We start from the raw sequence: 16,802 nt of genomic DNA on the forward strand, positions 1-16,802 counted from the left end.
AACTGCTATGGAGATGGAGGTGGTGGGAGTGGAGACATTCCCTCTTAGAAGGCTGAGCAGGAGGCCTTTCAGCACCAAATGCCCCCTCCCACAGGCTCCTAGGATGCCGCCTACCTGGAAGGCTGTCACTCGACCCCTGAAATCAAAAATAGCATATGCAAGAACCCAGAGCATGCTGAGGGGCAAGGAAGGCCTCAGTCTCTGTGCTTGTGCAAATCAAACATTCGCCAACACATGAGACTGGGCCAAGGCCACAATGTGCCCCACACATGATGAGAGCCAAGGGAAAGGTAGCGTCCCCACCTGGAAAGGCCCTGCCCTGCACAGCCCACTACCAGTGTCCCCTCCTCCTAGGGGTCTCCTCCAGATCTAAAGCAGACTCTTCTCAATCTCTTCCAGGGATCTGTTGGGTCAACACGGGCTAGCAGAAGAGGAAGAATCTTTCTAGCCATGGAGTTAGAAAAACAAGTCTTGAAAGAAAGTTTCAAACTGAAGATAGGTTCAAGTCAGGACAGTGTGAAAGCAGTGTGCTCTCATTGCCACGGTGCTAGTTGTTCACAACATGTGACACCCATCTGAGGAGGCACCCCAAACTCCCTCTTCTCCCCACACCTCCCAATTTGGACCCAAGGTTGCTTCCAGCTCCCACCACCAGGGTTTCTGATAGGCTGGTTTTGTTTTAGGTGCTGGAAATACAGTGCATAGCAGGACCCACAGTCACCTGGAGTAGCAAGTCAGAGCAGCCACAGATAACAAGCCTTGTGATTTGTCTTTGTATTATTCTTTATTTATTGGTCCTAACAATGTGACCCTTCACCCAGGCCCACTGTTCCTATGTGCACTGGCTTTACAGACTTTCATGCCATGTCTGTCCCTAGTCCCAACAGATTTCTCCTTCCTATTCCTTTTCCATGCTCTGCCTCATTTTCTCAGAATCTGAAGGCATTTTTGTTTGGGTCTGTGTAAAGGGTCTTTGGCAGGAGAACATGCATATGATCTTAAAATAAAGACAACATTCTGACACTAAGGCAATGCACAGGGGGAAAAAATACAGTACTCAGACATCATTGCAAATAAATACCCCATACAGATGAAGTTATCATAAATGTAACATTATTTCTTATGAATCAACACTGTAATAGAAGGTAAAAATACAGGTCCCTACAACTAGGAATAAATGCTCGTTCCAGGAAACAGAACTTTTATTCTTGCTACTTATAATAATTTGTCCTTTATTTTGGAGGAGGAAGGACACTTTCTTCTTCCTCTTCAAGTACCAATTTGATCATTCATACAGCCTCACTCAGCAAATTGGACAGGACACAGACCTGGTTTGCTAAGGAGCTTTAGCCAGTTCTGTTTCCTGAAATTAACAGTGATTAGTTACACCAAGCAAGAGAATATATAATGTCTTTTTCTCACATTTGCAAAGAATACTATGGCTAGCCCTCACCCCCACTGCATGAGGCCGACAGCACTGGCTCCCCTGCCGCCCGGCGGCTCTTCACAAACGTGGCATATTATTCACACCACTTGCTTAGCTTGTCCCATAAAGTCCATTTGGTTCCCAGAGCACGCTCAAGGTTTGTGTTCACTTTCATTTCTCAGCCCCTGAATTTGCAAGGATCTGCACAGTAAAGAATCACTGACTAACAGAATTTTGCACAATTGTTTTCTTTCCCTCAATGAAGATGCCCAGTTTCAGGCATGAAGGTTCAAGCCCATTCACACCTATTAGTCCACACTGGCCTTCAACATTCCCAACTGGCTCTTCACTGTCCACTTTAGAGAATAAACTATGCTGGGACACCTCCCTTAGCTGATGAAGGCACTACTGGCAATGATTACTAGCAAAAAGGTGTTGAAATAGAACACCTTAAAAATTGACTGCAGAATTTTCTAAGTGTACCACAATTTGGCACAACAACCAGAATAACAAAACAATTCCAATTTGGAATTTCACTGGTACAGTTGTATAAAATTCTGTTAATCAGTCATGCTTCACAAGGTCCTAAAGCCCAGAAAATTCTGGAATTTGTAGGTAATACTACTCACTCAATAATTTATCTTTTTGTTTTCAAGTGCCTATAACTGTTTAACCAGAGCAAAGGTCAAGTTTTCTTCTTGTTACATTGAACTATTCCTAAGAATAATAATAATACAATATGAAAAACCCCAGAATCAGAATACCCTGGATTTCTTAATGAACATGGCATTTAAAACCTGTAATTTCAAACATGAACCACAATGCCGTATAATCAAAAAGGTTGCTGAACCACAGCGTGGATATGTTTAGCTGAGCTCTTTGCTGGGTCGAAGCCTTCATCTAAACAGTCCAGAGCTACACACTAGGACACATCTGCGCACGTGCTGATGTCAGATCAACACGTCGGGAGCTAAGATGGAGCACTATAGGACCATGAGATGGACCACGGTATTTGAAACCGTCTCTATGTGAGGGATTAAGGAAGCAAATATAATATTAAAATGTCAAAAGTGCACAGGTTGATCAAATGAAAAAGCAGTATCTGTAACAGGGAGGCCCCAGTGGCAAATGTTTCTAGCGGGTTCCTAAGCAAGCCTAGCAGTCGCTGTTCCAGCAGGTTCTTCAGCGCTTGTACAAGGCCCTTCCAAGTAGCAGTTGGCGGCTTTCTGAACATTAAAGCTTTTTTCCTCTGCCATTAAAAACTTGGGAATGCTATTTTGAAAAGAACTGCAGTGGTATATCCAAAAACGTTTCTAAGTGGACTTTTAGGCTGCCCTTCCTTCCTCTGCGTGGGCCCATGGGAGGGGAGGGGAGGGGCTGCAGTGTGACAGGGCCGGCAGCCGAGTTCTCCCGGCAGCTAATCTACAGCTGAAAATGGGAGAAAACAAGACAGTGTTAGAACCAGTCACCTGTCAGATAAGTAAAGTTCTCACCGAGCTGTGAGGGTGTGGGTGCGTTAGTAGCAACAGACTAGACCTGCATGTGTTAGGGGCGCCTCTAGCCCCGAGTGCCTAATGAAGATACTTTAAAATTATGAAGAGAAGCTGTGTGCCAGGCTCGGCGATGGGGGGTCAGAAGCGGTGTGCAGGGCCAGCAGACAGCCATGCCCCTGGAAGACCTGATTGCACAGGAGGGACAGCTTGACCCTTCTCAAGTGGGAGGGGAATCCAAGACCCAACATCCCAACAGCAAAGCAGCCCAGAGCGGGGAACAGGCATGCCCAACCAGTATCTTTCCATTCCAGCAGTCTGCAAAACTCAAGGTGGTATGTGTAGCACCTAGAGTCTGGTGAGAACTGAGACACACTTGGGAACCAAGGGGAAGAGGAGAGTGGGGACAGATAGCTATGTGAAGGGGCAAAGCAAATTCCCCCTCTGGGACATGGAGAGATGAGGCAAGGAGCCCTTCAGGGAGAGGACCACAGCCTCATGCTCGGTGGCCCCCACTGGGTGACAGGGAGAAAAATACTGAGAGGTTCTGCTTCCATATGTGTCAACTCAGATGGCCTGATGCCAAACCTCTGATGTGACTGCAGCCTCTGGGAACGGGAGAGCCCCACAGCTGCCTCTTCTGCCTGTCACCATCCTGCAACTGCGGAGATTAAGGAGAACCATATTCCACCTCAGTGAATCCTCGAACTAGCCCTGGACCCATGCAAGGTTCCTTTCCCACACAGGGCTGGGTTCAGGCTGGGGGTTTCCAGAGCTTTGTATCTTAGGATCTAACATCTCCTGGAAGGAAGGCCTGATAATGGAACATGGACTGGAGAAATTTGCTCTGAAAGCTGGGGACATTCCAAGGACAAAAGGACAGGCTTCCTCCAAGGACAGGAGTCTGGTCAGGCACTTGGGAAGTTTTTTTCACTGAAAAAACCCCAGGCCTTGGGCCTGCCAATTTGTCACCTCACAGCCCACTAAACCAGTGTGCAGTTCTCAGAAACAGAAGTTGAGGCTGTGAGTTCTGGTCTCGGGGTATGGCCAGGAGTGCTTGTGCCATATGAGTGTGACTGCTGCCTGGCACACATGTATGCCTGGGCTGGAGGACTCAGGGCTCAGGACTGCTCTTTCTCTGGGTTTAGAGGAAAGAATTCTGTACCTCTGTACCAAATAAGATTTGCAGTGAAATGCTGCATGAACTACAAAGTAATTCTCTCCATCATCTGAGGCTATAGGTGGAACCCCGGCTGGAACCTCTAACACTGCTTTCTGAGTGCCAGGACAGCACAACTGCACATAGATACATATGGAGGACATGCAAGTTTCAATTCAGGGTCTGCCCCTTCCTGCGGGAGCCGATGACACCCAGGCCCTGGGAAGCCATATTTTTGTAAGGACTCATGGCTCCAACCCCGCCCTGACCCCTACCCCGACCCTGCCAAAGTGCTGTGAAGGGTGGTCCTGAAGGATGAGAAGCAGACACAAAGCTTGCAGTGTCCAGGTGGAGCAGTACGCCACGTCGGCTAAATCCTTCCCTCTGTGCGTTAGTCATGGTTAAGACCAGCCTAGCACCGCGGTCCCGCTGCTGCCAGGTTAGTTGAGGTGAAGCAGACAGGTGACATGTGGCAAGTTAGCTGTAGTGTGCGGCCCTCTGGCCCTAATCACAGCAAATGTTATACTTCTCGCCACAGAGCACCTGAGTAGTGAGCCCAGCGCCCTCGGTCCTGTCGCTGGCACAGGCGCAGGTGTGACTTACGCTTGGGGTGCTGGGCTTGGCCTTGGAGGTGGTCTTGGTGCGGCCCCGCCGGGTCTGCTCATGGTCCAGCTCAAGCAGCTCTAGTCGCTGGGTCAGTGCGAGCTTCTGCTGGATAGCCATGCGCAGCAACGAGTTGAGTGTCTTCTTCTCATCCTCGGCGGCTGCCAGCTGCCTTTGCATCTCGTCCAGCTGTGTGATGTACTCGTCACACCTGTAGGGACATGAGAAATGAGAGCATGGCTGAAGGACCCAGGCAGGGGACATGGGCTGAAGATGGGAGGACTTCACTGGGGTCCCTCTGCTTATTGGGCTAGAAGAGATCCTATCCCTTAGCAGTTTGGCTTTCTCTGGGAGAGGCTCTATGAAGCCTATTTTCACTAAAGAAAGTGGAGGCTGCCCTTCAAGTCCTCAGGTAATCCAGGGGAAAGACTCAGATTGTTCCTATATCAGTGTTTACACACAGGAAGTACTCAGTAAATCTGCACTGAATGGCCAACCAGAGCCTGAAAAGGGCAAATGTGGACACTGTGAACAACCCATTTTGGCATCTGCTTAACTGTGACATGTGCCCTCACCACCACCACTGGGGTATGGAGCTGGGAGAGAAAAATGCCCAGTCGGGGTCTGTCCCTGAGGGAGCGAGTGGGGCTTGGGTGGAGGGGGCAGTGGGCACACCCACCCACAGCCCAGCTGCAACTCTTCCTTCTCCACCGATCAATGGCCCACAGCGAGTTTTAACCCCTACCCAGCCAGTCATGAGCAGGTTTATGATCTCAGATCCATCTGAGAAGTCAGGTTTTTTAACGAGTTGAAGTGAGACAACATAACTAGTGCTGAGGGACTGAGATCTTTCCCAAGCATTCTGCCCAAGAGAAGAGGCTTCCCTAGAAGCCTGAAATTTTCCTTTTCTTCCAACTCTCCCATCCCACATGCCTAGACTACCTAAGGGCTAGTCCCTTGGTGCCTGCCAGACACTGGCCAGCAGATGGCGATATGCCCCTCAGGACTGCAGAAACACCAGGAAGCTGTGAACTTCCCAGGGCTGTGTCCCTGCTTTGCTTCCCCGCTCCCAACCCTCCTCCCCATTTCTGACCAGCAGGGTCAGACAGGGAACACTGGGACCCCTCATGCGGGGAGAGGGGAGCAGACAATGAGATGATCTTCTTTCTTAACTTACAAACTTCTTGCCAATTTCTCGGGGGCAAACTCATCATTTGTCAGTTATTGACCTCAAATCTAACTTGTGTTAACTGCACACATGCAGCCCAACCTCTGGGAACCCGTCCTCTTAGCCTTTTGCCTTCAGCTCCCTCATCTTACATGTAAAGTGGAGATAAAACTGGGCCCTCCGGATTTTTACAAATTTCAGGAATGACACTTTCCCCAGGGCCAAGCAGTGAAAGGAACAGTAAGGGTTACCTGGTAGCAAACATGGCACGCAGGGAGGAAAAGGTGGCTGCATCCTCCTTGAGGGCTTTGAGTTCATTGCGCAACTTCATCATGGTCTCGGTCACCAACGCTTTTTCATTCTCATACTTGCTCTTCAGGTTGGCGAGGGCCACTTCTGCTGTCTGGGGTCATAGACACACAAAGTAGGTGGGTGAGAGGCGCAAGAGTTGTTCTCCTGTTTCAGCAAGTGCCACAGGCCAAGACCCCAGCATGCCCCTGGCCCCTCAGTGTGCTAGCCTCTCCCAGGGCACCAAGTTGAGGCTCTCTCACATCTTTCCTTCAGTAGCATGACCACTACAGGCTGCAGCCTAAGGCTTGGGCTACTTAGTGGTGACAAAGGCCCTGGGAGGGACACTGGAGAGGATGAGGAGCCCCGCCCACCCTGCCACCCAAGTACAGTGCGCACCTGCTTGTTGGCCTTGAGCACCGTGCGCAGCGTGGTGATCTGCTCCCGCTTGGTGCTGAGCAGTGACTTGAGTTTGAGGATCTCTTCCATGAGTGCCTCTCGGTCCTTGTCCACAGCGGGGCCCAGCTCTTGAGAGGCCAGGCGCTGCCGTGACAATTCTGTGGTACGGTCCACAGCTGCCTGCAGGTGCCTGATCTGGTCACGGATGATGGCAATCAGGTTGTAGATGTTCATGGGTTCCCGGCGTGGGTCACTCAGAGGTGAGGGCAGGGAGGAGCTAGGTGAAGGGTTGCTGTCCCCAGCCCCACCCTCAGCAGCTGCCGGCCCCTTGGGCAGGACAGGTGAGTGGCGCCCACGGGCCTCAGGGCTGCAGCGACCTGCACCAGCTGGGCCCTCTCGGTAGTAGTCCAGCACAACACGGGTGGGAGTCTCATTGTTGCACATGCACACATGGTGGTAGAGACTGGCTAGCTCTTCACTGAAGGTCACCAGCTCATCCTGGGCCACACTCAGGCTGCCCTGTGTCTCACCTGCAACATCACTGACTTTCTTCAGCTCTGTCTGCAGCCGGACCAGCAGCTCACGGTCCTGGCAGCTGGCCTTCTCCAGCAGGGATACCTTCTCAGTGAGCGCCTGACTCTCAGCCTCGTGTCGACCCTTCTCCTCAGCGTGCCAAGCCTCACTGGCCTCGTGTGCACTGCACAGAGCCTTCAGCTGCTCCCGGAGCTCACCAGCCTCTGCCAGGGCCACACGGTACTTACAGGCCAGGATCTCAGGCCCATTGATGTCTACCTCATAGTAGTCACCATCCTCGTGGCTGTCACGCTCTTTCTCACTATCCAAGGCCGTGCGTCGCTCCTTGCCAGCCTGCAGGCGCTGCAGAGCACTCAGGTTCTCTGTGAGGCGGTTCACTTCCTCTTGCTGCTCTGACAGGGCCCCCCTCGCCTGCTCCAGCTGTTTCTGTGTATCCTGCAGTGTTGCCAGCAGGCCCACTTTCTCCCGCTCCATCTGCAAAGGCACAGAAGGGCCTGTTAACAGCTTGCAGGAGTCCACACAACTGGTGAATCCAAGAAAAAACCCAATAGTGACCCCATCTCTCATCTTGCTGGCCTGTCTGTGACACTGTTAGATAGAACAAGGGTCTCAAGGTCTGGGTGATTCTTACTATATACTATTCTTGCTAAATGTTAAAATGTAGTGCCAGTGTTTTATGGACACAGCTGTAACCAGATGAGCTTGACCATGACCCAACGAGATAAATTTAGCCAACTGCAAAAAAAAAATCAACATGTTATTAACCAAACAGCATATATAAGCATGGCTAAGCCTCCCTTCTGGGAGACAGAGCTTTGGATATAAGAATCCTGTCTCCCTGACTACCTAACAACAGCCGCGTCTTTTTCTTGAATAGAATACCTCAAGTGACAAAGCCCTTGAGTTTGGTAACATGTCTAGGTAGGGGTACCATGTGTGAGGTCAGTCTTCTACCACCCAGAAGTTTGGGGGCCACATGGGCCCCTCCTCAGAGATGTGCAGCAAACTGAGGACCTGGGTACAGACCCTGAGATTCTGTTCAGTTCAGGACAGGAAATCCTGATGTGGCATGTCTGCAAGACACAGCAAGGAAGACTACATGTGGGCACTGCAGAGGGACAGTGGTGTCAAAACCCTGAGTGGTGTCAAACTTCAATGTCATAATCAGAAACCTACTTCTCGGGGCATCTTCCACCTATAATGCTACAGGTCCATTTATGTAGCAATAGCAGTTTCAGATAAATGTGAGATAAGGTTCGTGAACTCAACAAAGTGTTGGGGGTGGGTGATGGGGGCATGCTAGGAGTGGAAGTAGGCCCCCCACTCACTTGCATCAGCTGCTGCTTCAGCTTCTGGATTTCAGAAAGGTTGAGCTCGCTGAGGAGGTCAGACACAAGGCTGGGGCAGGGTGGGGCCAGGCCATCCTTGGTGGGCACAGAGGTCTTATTATCCAGTGGCAGCTTGGCCAAGCCGCTGTGCTCAAAGCCATTGGCCAGGGCCTCAGCATCATCACTGAGCTTGAGGCCATCCAGGGAGACGTGCAGGTGGCTGGTGTAGAGAGAGTCATTGATGCTCATGTAATGCGACAGCTCCTTGCGCAGGCTGTTCTTCTGCTCCCGCTCTGTCTTCAAGGTTTCCAATGCCTCCTCTAACTGCCGCTCTGAGATTTCCTTGAGCCGGATGGCATCCTCCAGCTGGCTGTTGAGGTACTCAGTCTCCTCCTCCAGACGCTTAATCTCATGCTTGAGGCCCTCAAACTCCACCTGAGAAAGAAAGGTCGATACCCTTTTAAGCCTGAACCATCAGGAGGAAGCACCAATGTGCTAACTCCATGGCTGCTCAGAGGGTTCCGGGCATGAGGTATAAACACAAAGGACAAGTGTGCATAGTACGACAGCTGGAGCTGAGCTGGAGACTCTGTGGAAATCAAAACAAACACATCGCACTGCAAATTTGTTAAGATGGCTTAATATGTCACCAAGTGTATTTTAAGTTCTATAAAACTACTTTATAGTTGCCTAGATAGTCTAAGATAAAATATGTATCTAGACCATTACTTCTAATGATATTTCAAAACCAAGGAACTAAAGTTCTCAGCGAGGTGGGATGTGCTGCAACCCGTCAGCACCCGTATCCGGAGACACCTGAGTGAGTGGGAGAGGCAGAACACAAAGTCATGCCTGCTGAAACTGTATTTGCAGATGGACAAGGAAAGAGCAGGCAGAAACCTGTGCTGGTTGTAGGGGCTCAAGGTCTACAGGCAATTTTGAAAAATGTTTTTTATTATTCTGTAATATTTATGCAAAAAAATAAGGAACAAACGATTCATAGGCAGGACTAAGCGGATCTCTGTGAGTTGCAGCCCAGAGGAGAACTCCAGGAAGGGGGCTAGACTCCACCACATGCCACCCAGGGCCCAGAGGTAAGGTTTCCCTCTCCTTAGGACTCTTGTGCGTATAAGAGCTGACCAGCAGAGCATCACAGAAGGCCTCTTTTGTGGCCAGATGCAAAGCTCCTGTGCCTGCATTCTCAGGGAGCAATGAGTCCTCTGCTGGTTTTTATAAACACAGAGATTCTGTGTTGGGATAAACACATGGGCCCACACTTTCCTATGCAGAATTTAAACTGGGTAAAAGGTCCCTGCAGGGCTGTAGCTCTTGGAGAGGTATGTGCCAAGGGCAAACACTGAGGGACCTGAGTGCACAGGACCACCTGGGTGTCATATCACAGGTGAAGATGACCCTCCTCATCCCATCCACTGCTGAGATTACTTGAGGGCAGAAGATGACAACTTTGACATCACCACACTGCTCCTCAAGAAAGGCCCACTGTCTTCACCCAGAGGCTCCCCCAAGGCAGGAAGGATGGGAAGGCTGACAGCTCCAGGGTACCACAGGACATGAGGATGTCTTGGGCCTCCTGTCAGCACCTGAAAGGGAACTGAGCTGGACTCCCAGCCTCTAGAGTTTTCTGGTGTCACCTCTTTATTGGCTTCTCTATTTTTCCCCATTTTTGCTGGCCAAGACATGTAGCCAGGCCAAACTGGGTCAGCAAACACTACAGCCAGAGGACTTATTCTCATGGTCATGCAGGAGATGGACTCTACCACCACGGTGATGTGCAACCCTGGGCTCAGGTGTGTGGAAGGAGGCAGGAACACCTGCTGACCATAGAGATGGCAAAGTGAGGGGTTACGTTAGCCATGGTCCAAAGCCAACCCACCTGCCCAGGCCAGTCACTCACCTGGTTTTGCCTGAGCACAGACACCTGCTTCTGCAGACTGATGTTCTCTTCCTCCAGCTCCGAATAGTCTTGCAGCAGGCGGGCCTCCCGGAATTTGTATTCCTTGATGTCATCCCGAAGGCGGCCCCGCTGGAGCTCCACATTCTGGTTGATCTGCCAGGAGAAAGCCGGATGTGACCAGCCTGCCCCAGCTGGCCCCACCACCCCTGGAGCACAGGAAGCTCAGCACAGTCAAGTCAAACACAGCTGCCTGGAGGGGAGCTGGGGCCCCAGGCGGTGTTGGGTGAGGGTGACCAGCGAAGGGTCTCAACTCATTCTGACCCTCAACTCCTCCATGTTATAACATGAATGAACCTTGAAAACAAAGTGAAATAAGCCAGATATAAGAGGTGCCATATTATATGACTGCACACATATGAAATGTCCAGAACAAGAAAATCCAGAGACAAAATGTAGGTAGATCAGTAGTTGCAGGGAGGACTGACAGTGACTGCTAACAGGGTTTCTTTTCTGGAGTGATGAAATGTTCTAAAACTGGTTTGGGATGGTGCATAAATCTGTGACTATACTAAAACCCACTCAAAGTGGGTGAGTTATAAGGATGTGAATTATCTCAATAAAGCTATTAAAAAAAAATAGTTCCTGCCTCCAAGTTGCCTTGAAGGAGTCTGACATCCTGCAAGGAGTGACGAGAGCAGACTTACCTGTGGATTTCTCAACCTGATGTTGCCACGTACCATGAGCAAGAACCTGGGTCCCTTGGTCCCAGACCCTGTGACAATCTGGGGTCATCTTGGCCACTGAAGGATGTTTAGCAGTTCCCTGACTCCTGCCAACCAAATACAGCCCTTTTCCCTGTTATGACAACTAAAACTGTCTCCAGATAGGGCCAATGTCCCTGCGGGCAGAACTGTCCCCTAGACAAACTATCTCCCCTCACTTCCCCTGCTACTCCAAGTGGTATCTTCGAATATCTGCAAAGATCTGGTGCCCTCAGACCACCACCACCCAACCAGGGCCCTGGGCTAGAAACGCCTCACCCATGAGGCCCCACAGCTCGCTCTGTTCTCTCCAATGGTGCTGGGAGTTCTCGTGATCACATCCATGCACACACTTTGCAGACAAGATTCTAAGATTCCACACAGGCACACACAAAACAGTGATGGTGCACTGGTACAATGAAACAGAACCGAAAAGAAAAAAGAAAAGCAAGAGAAGAGGGGAGAGTCATCACGTACAGCTAGCACTCTGACAAAGGCTTACTACCATGATCTCTAGCAAATGGAAGGACACAGCCTCCTCAGTAAGTGACCCAAAGAAGTGCCCGAGAGCTGACGCCAGAGGAAACAGACACTGAGTTACCAACTAGAGAAAAGACCCCCTACCCAAGAAAGTAAAACTCCTGGTAAATAGGAAAAAATAAGCACAATGACAGTGTAAGCAGCAATATGAAACACTCACTGACTCATTTTCATTTATCTGGAGAGGCAGCTAGAAATCCCTAACAAAGTTCTCGTACAACCTTGACGCAGGTCATCATACATTTATAGCCCAACTGTGAAAGTTAATTTTAGTGTCAACTTAGCTAAGTCCCAGCGATCAGATAGTTGGTCAAACACCAGTCTACATGTCACCATGCAGATGAGAATAACACCTAAAATAGCCGATTTTAAATACAGCAAGATGACCCTTCATAGTGTGATGGGCCTCATCCCATCAGACAAAGGCCTTAAAAAAAAAAAAAAAAGACCAGAATTCTCAGGAAGAGAAATTCTGCCTCCAGGTAGCCTTTGGACTTGAGCTACAACATGGACTCTTCCCTGGGTTTCCAGCCAGCTGTCCTGCCATGCAGATTTGGGGCCTGTCAGACTTCACAATCCTTTGAGGTGACTCCTTACAATAAATCTCCCTCTCTACACACATACACAAACCCTCCATCACACACATACCCTCCAGCATATATACAAACATACTCTCCACCTCCATCACATACACCATCACATACTCATTTTCCATCTCTCACAGACACACCCTATCATACACACATGCTCTCCATCACACACACACATACACCCTTATTGGTCTGCTTCTCCAGTGAGCCTTCATTACTAACACAATGACTAATATATCAGAACCATGACCATGTGCTCACCACATCCACTTTGGTAAGGCAGGCTGGGTCCTCCTCACCTGCAGTTCAGCCTACTCTGGCCAGGGACACCTGCTGGAAGCACTTGCCCACTCTCAGCATGGGAGGACATAGGAGATGAGATGAGCCTGGGGAGGCCATGAAATTCCATTTCTGTCCCTGCAAATAGGCTTTATTTAAAACTCAATAACTCCTCTCAAAAAAGCAAGTGACTCTGAGGTGGTCGAAAAGAAGACAGAGATAAGACTAGGTTCCAGGCTGACTGCACAGGCCACACCCGGAAACCTGTGCTGAGCTGAATCCATGCACAGCCTTCCTGCACAGGGGTCGCCTTTGTTCTTTATTGATATTCTTCACACACCAAAAGGTTCACCCACTGAAAGTATACAAATAGTAGTTTTAATTTATTCAGAGTTATGCACCATTATCTAGCTCCAGAACATTTTCAGCACTCTAAAATGAAACTGTATGCAAAGTAGTAACCACCAACCTGCTTTGAGTCTCCATGGATTTGCCTTTTTGGGATGTTCACAGAAATGGATCTGGATGTATGGCATCTGCCTGGCTCAGGGCTTCTTCATTGGCACTGTCTCCTATGGGTACTGCGCCTGGTGCTTGACTACCCCAAGAGGCTTCCCCCATTCCTTCTCTGCTGAGCACCGACTATGCTGAGGAGTTCACTGAGGCTTCCTAAAGTTGCCCATGGATGACACACCAAGGAAGGCTCTGAGCAGATGAGGAAGGTGCTGTGCTGCAGTCAGGCTAGGAGTCTGCACTGCAGAGGAGCCAGGACATCGTGTCGCAGAAGCCCCATCCCTGCAGTACAGGAAGGGTGCACCGCCTGCGCAGGAGCACCCCACAGCTGGTCTGTGCTTTCCCTCAGAAAGAGGCTACCACCTAGCCTCAGTCCTGCCAGAGCCATAGAGTCTACACAGGAAGGTGACCACCAAGGCAGAGACTTGAGCGATGAAGCCACAAGACAAGGAAAACCAAGGGCTGCCAACCACCAGAAGCTAGAGGGGCTCCACGGGGAGCACAGCTCTGCCAATACCTTCAATTCAGATATAAGAAATCTAACAGAATAAATTTCTGTCTTCTAAGCCAATGGTCTGTGGCAATTTGTCATGGTGGCCCAAGAAGAGAAATACAGGTTGTATCAGGAAAAGAGGTGCTGCTGTAACAGATACTTGAAAATGCAGAAGTGGCCATTGGAGTTACATAGCCAGAAGCTGGGAAAGTTTTGAGGAGCATGACAGAATAAAGCCAGACTGCCTTGAGACTGTTGTCAGAAACAAGAAACAATCATTTCATGTGATCCTTGTAAAGTGAAAAGAAGAGAGGCACAGAGAAAGCTTCCGTTGTCTTAGGAAGTGCATGTAGCATCATGAGAGAACACTGGGAGAGGTGTAAACACCAGGTAAAGGTGCTCCTTAGACGAGGAAAGGCTGTCGTCATTGTAAAGCAGCAGAAAATCTGGTTGAGTTGTGTGCTTGTGCTGGGTGGAGAGCAGAACTAGTATACAAGGAACATGGACACTTCACTAAGGAGATTTTAATTAGAGTGATGAAAGTGCAGCCTGGTTTCTCCTTGCTGCTTATAATAAAATGTGAAAGAAGAGAGAAAATGAGGAAAGAACCGGTAAGCAAAACAACAACAACAACAACAAACCCCAGAACTTGAAGATTTGGAAAATTCTCAGCTTGTCCATACTGCGAAAGATGAGAAAAGAGTGTTCTGGAGACAGCACCAAGCGTGTTGCTCCCAGTCAACCAGCTGGCTCAGAGGCCAGCAGGCCATGGCATCCTGAGTTCCAGAAGGCAAAACACCAAGCCACAACCATTATTCTCAGACCTTGAAATCCAGTGTGACTTCCTCCATTGGGACAGCACTTGCTGGGACCTGCATGCCCTTTATTCCTTCTCTTCTGCCTGTCCCACCACTGTTTTCTGGAAGCAGATATTCTGCACAAAGAGCAATTTTGTCCCAGGATGGACCATCCCTAGAGTCTCGCCATCCCTGATTTAGAGGATTTAGATGAGATCTTAGAGTTGATGCTGGAACAGGTTAGGGCTTTGAGAGATTTTATGATGGGGTATATTTTGCATGTAGGAAGGATATGAATTGTGGGGGCCAGGGGATAGACTGTTTACAGGTTTAACTGTGTTGCCCCAAAAGATAAGCTAATTGCCAGAATCTGTGAATATTATAGATATAATCAAGTTAAGATGAGGTCATAGGAGATTAGGGCAGGCCAATGACTAGTGTCCTTATAAGGGAGAGTTGGAAATACAGACACCCAGGGAGAAGGCCATGAAAAGACGGATACAGAGACTGGGGTGGCATATCTACAGCAGCGGTCTCCAACCTTTCTGGCACCAGGAACCGGTGCTCACATGAGAATCTAATGCCTGATGATCTGAGATGGAGCTGAGGCAGTGATGCTAGCACCAGAGAGCAGCTGCAAATACAGATGAAGCTTCGCTCACTTGCCTGCCACTCGCCTCCTGCTGTGTGGCCCAGTTCCTAACAGTCCATGGGTTGGTACCCAGTATGTGGCCCAAGGGTTAGAGACCCCTGATCCAGAACACAAGGAGAGCTGGCAGGAGCTGGCAGAGGCATGGGATGGACTCTTCTACGAACCCTGCCGACACCTTGAAATGGGGCTTCTGACCTCTTGAACTGTGAGAGAATAAATTTGTTGTCTTAAGCCCCCAGTTTGCAGTAATTTGTTCTAGCAGCGACAGGAAATGAACACAAATTTTTGTTTTTGCCACCCTGGAAATTGGAATTAGAGCACCTGAATGGGGAGTGTGGGCCGTTACACTGGGGTAAGCGATCAGAGGAGACCCCAGCACCGTCAGCACCATGTCAGGCAGCCCTCCTCTCATGGATAGGGTGGTGTGGTTGCCCCAGTGAAAGCTGCTAACGAGCAGGGGATGTGACCCCAGACAGTCCTGCTTGATGCCTCTTGCCCTCGAAGGGTAGCTTTGCCCACTTGGCCTGTGCGTTCTCAAAGAGCCATCAGCCATTTTTTCTCACCAACACATTGTCACCAAATGGACCCACATCTGGAGGGGCAGAAGGAACCAGCTGTGATGAATGGAACCAGAATGGATCAGGCAGGAGTGGCGCTGAGGGGACAAGTGAGCTGCTGAGAGAACACTAAAGACAGAGAGGGGCCTGCATAGTTGCCAAACCTCAGCGTACCTCTCAGGGCTTCTTCTCTATTCTGAAGATGGTGATGAAGAAATCTATTGGGGAAACTGTGGCCTTTTCATGCATCCATCCGATGCACCACCCTAACCTGCTGCAGGCCACACAGCCGGCCATAACTAGCTAATGTGCCTAACTAGTTTTCTCACCTCTAGTCAGCCGAGGCATACTCACACAATTGGCTTTGTTCTCACATCTCATATTTCTTCTCCCCTGCTTAAATGCTGCTGGAACTGTTCACTGGCTCCCACTGCTATAGAGGGGCCATGAGCCCCTCGCATGACCAAGCCCTTGCTCTGCCACTTCCTGTCACCCTGAACAGAGCCTCCCTACTTTCTGTGAATGCACAAGTGAGCACTTACTCATCCCTCTGCCAGAAAGGTGTAGCTAAGTACTCCCTCCTTCCTTGCTAAGTCACAGCACTTGGCATTCAAGAGGTGCCCAAAGATGGGCAGTGTGATCTGACATGGCCAACTGGCAGAGTAGAAGCCAAGGGGTAGGTCTAAAACCCACCAGCTCTCTACAGGTCTCTGCGCCAGGACTGACAGACCTAGAAGGCCCTTTAAGTTGTGGGAAGACAAAGTTGGGACAGCTTTGCCTGTGGCCGGGGCAGACTCGACTTTCCCAACTCAGGACTTGGGCAGACACACCTGTGGCAGGGCCTGTGCAAGTCCCCAGGGCCCCAAAAGTCCTATCCCACCTTGGTTCATCACCAGGCCCAAGGGTGGGTACTGTAGACAGTGATGTGAGGCACATCCAAGTCACAAGCTGGCCCAGGACACCACGAAGCAAGGGAGTGCACTGTCTACTGACACTGCACGACACATAGGCCGGCACTTTGGTTCCCTTAGCAACTGAGGTTCCATCCCATACCATAGGTATGGGCATCTCTGCCCAACACACGGCCCAAATCCATGGGCTCAAACAAGCTCCAATTGGTCACCATGGGGGTGTGGTTTTCTCCCAGGGAAACTCTTTCTCGCAACTGAGCCTGTGGATATCAGCCCTGATGGAGAAAGAAGGTAGGTGAGTGGGGTACCATCTAAGCATCCCTTCCAAGGGAACCCCTGACCTCAGCTTACTTGTTGGTAAAAGGATGTGGGTACAGTGGCCTCAGAGTCCCAGCAGAC

The 16,802-nt window shown here is 49.9% G+C and overlaps 1 protein-coding gene across 5 annotated transcripts in view; it reads right to left on the bottom strand.

Annotated features, from left to right (window-relative positions):
* Positions 1–16,802, bottom strand: part of LOC102882841 (inositol-pentakisphosphate 2-kinase) — a 125,719-nt gene that overhangs the window by 71,017 nt on the left and 37,900 nt on the right. For 4 of the 5 annotated variants that reach the window (XM_025040460.1, XM_025040459.1, XM_025040458.1 and 1 more), the window contains 5 exons: positions 10,311–10,463; positions 8,396–8,830; positions 6,534–7,541; positions 6,098–6,249; positions 4,679–4,889 (listed from right to left, as the gene is read on the bottom strand). In XM_025040460.1, coding sequence (XP_024896228.1) covers positions 4,679–4,889; positions 6,098–6,249; positions 6,534–7,541; positions 8,396–8,830; positions 10,311–10,463 — 1,959 coding nt within the window. Of the gene's footprint in view, positions 1–765; positions 2,855–4,678; positions 4,890–6,097; positions 6,250–6,533; positions 7,542–8,395; positions 8,831–10,310; positions 10,464–16,802 lie in introns of those variants that run through there. The other variant, XM_006922803.3, reaches the window with a different exon arrangement.

The sequence above is a fragment of the Pteropus alecto genome, unplaced genomic scaffold (assembly GCF_000325575.1).
Source record: "Pteropus alecto unplaced genomic scaffold, ASM32557v1 scaffold129, whole genome shotgun sequence".
Lineage (NCBI taxonomy): Eukaryota > Metazoa > Chordata > Mammalia > Chiroptera > Pteropodidae > Pteropus > Pteropus alecto.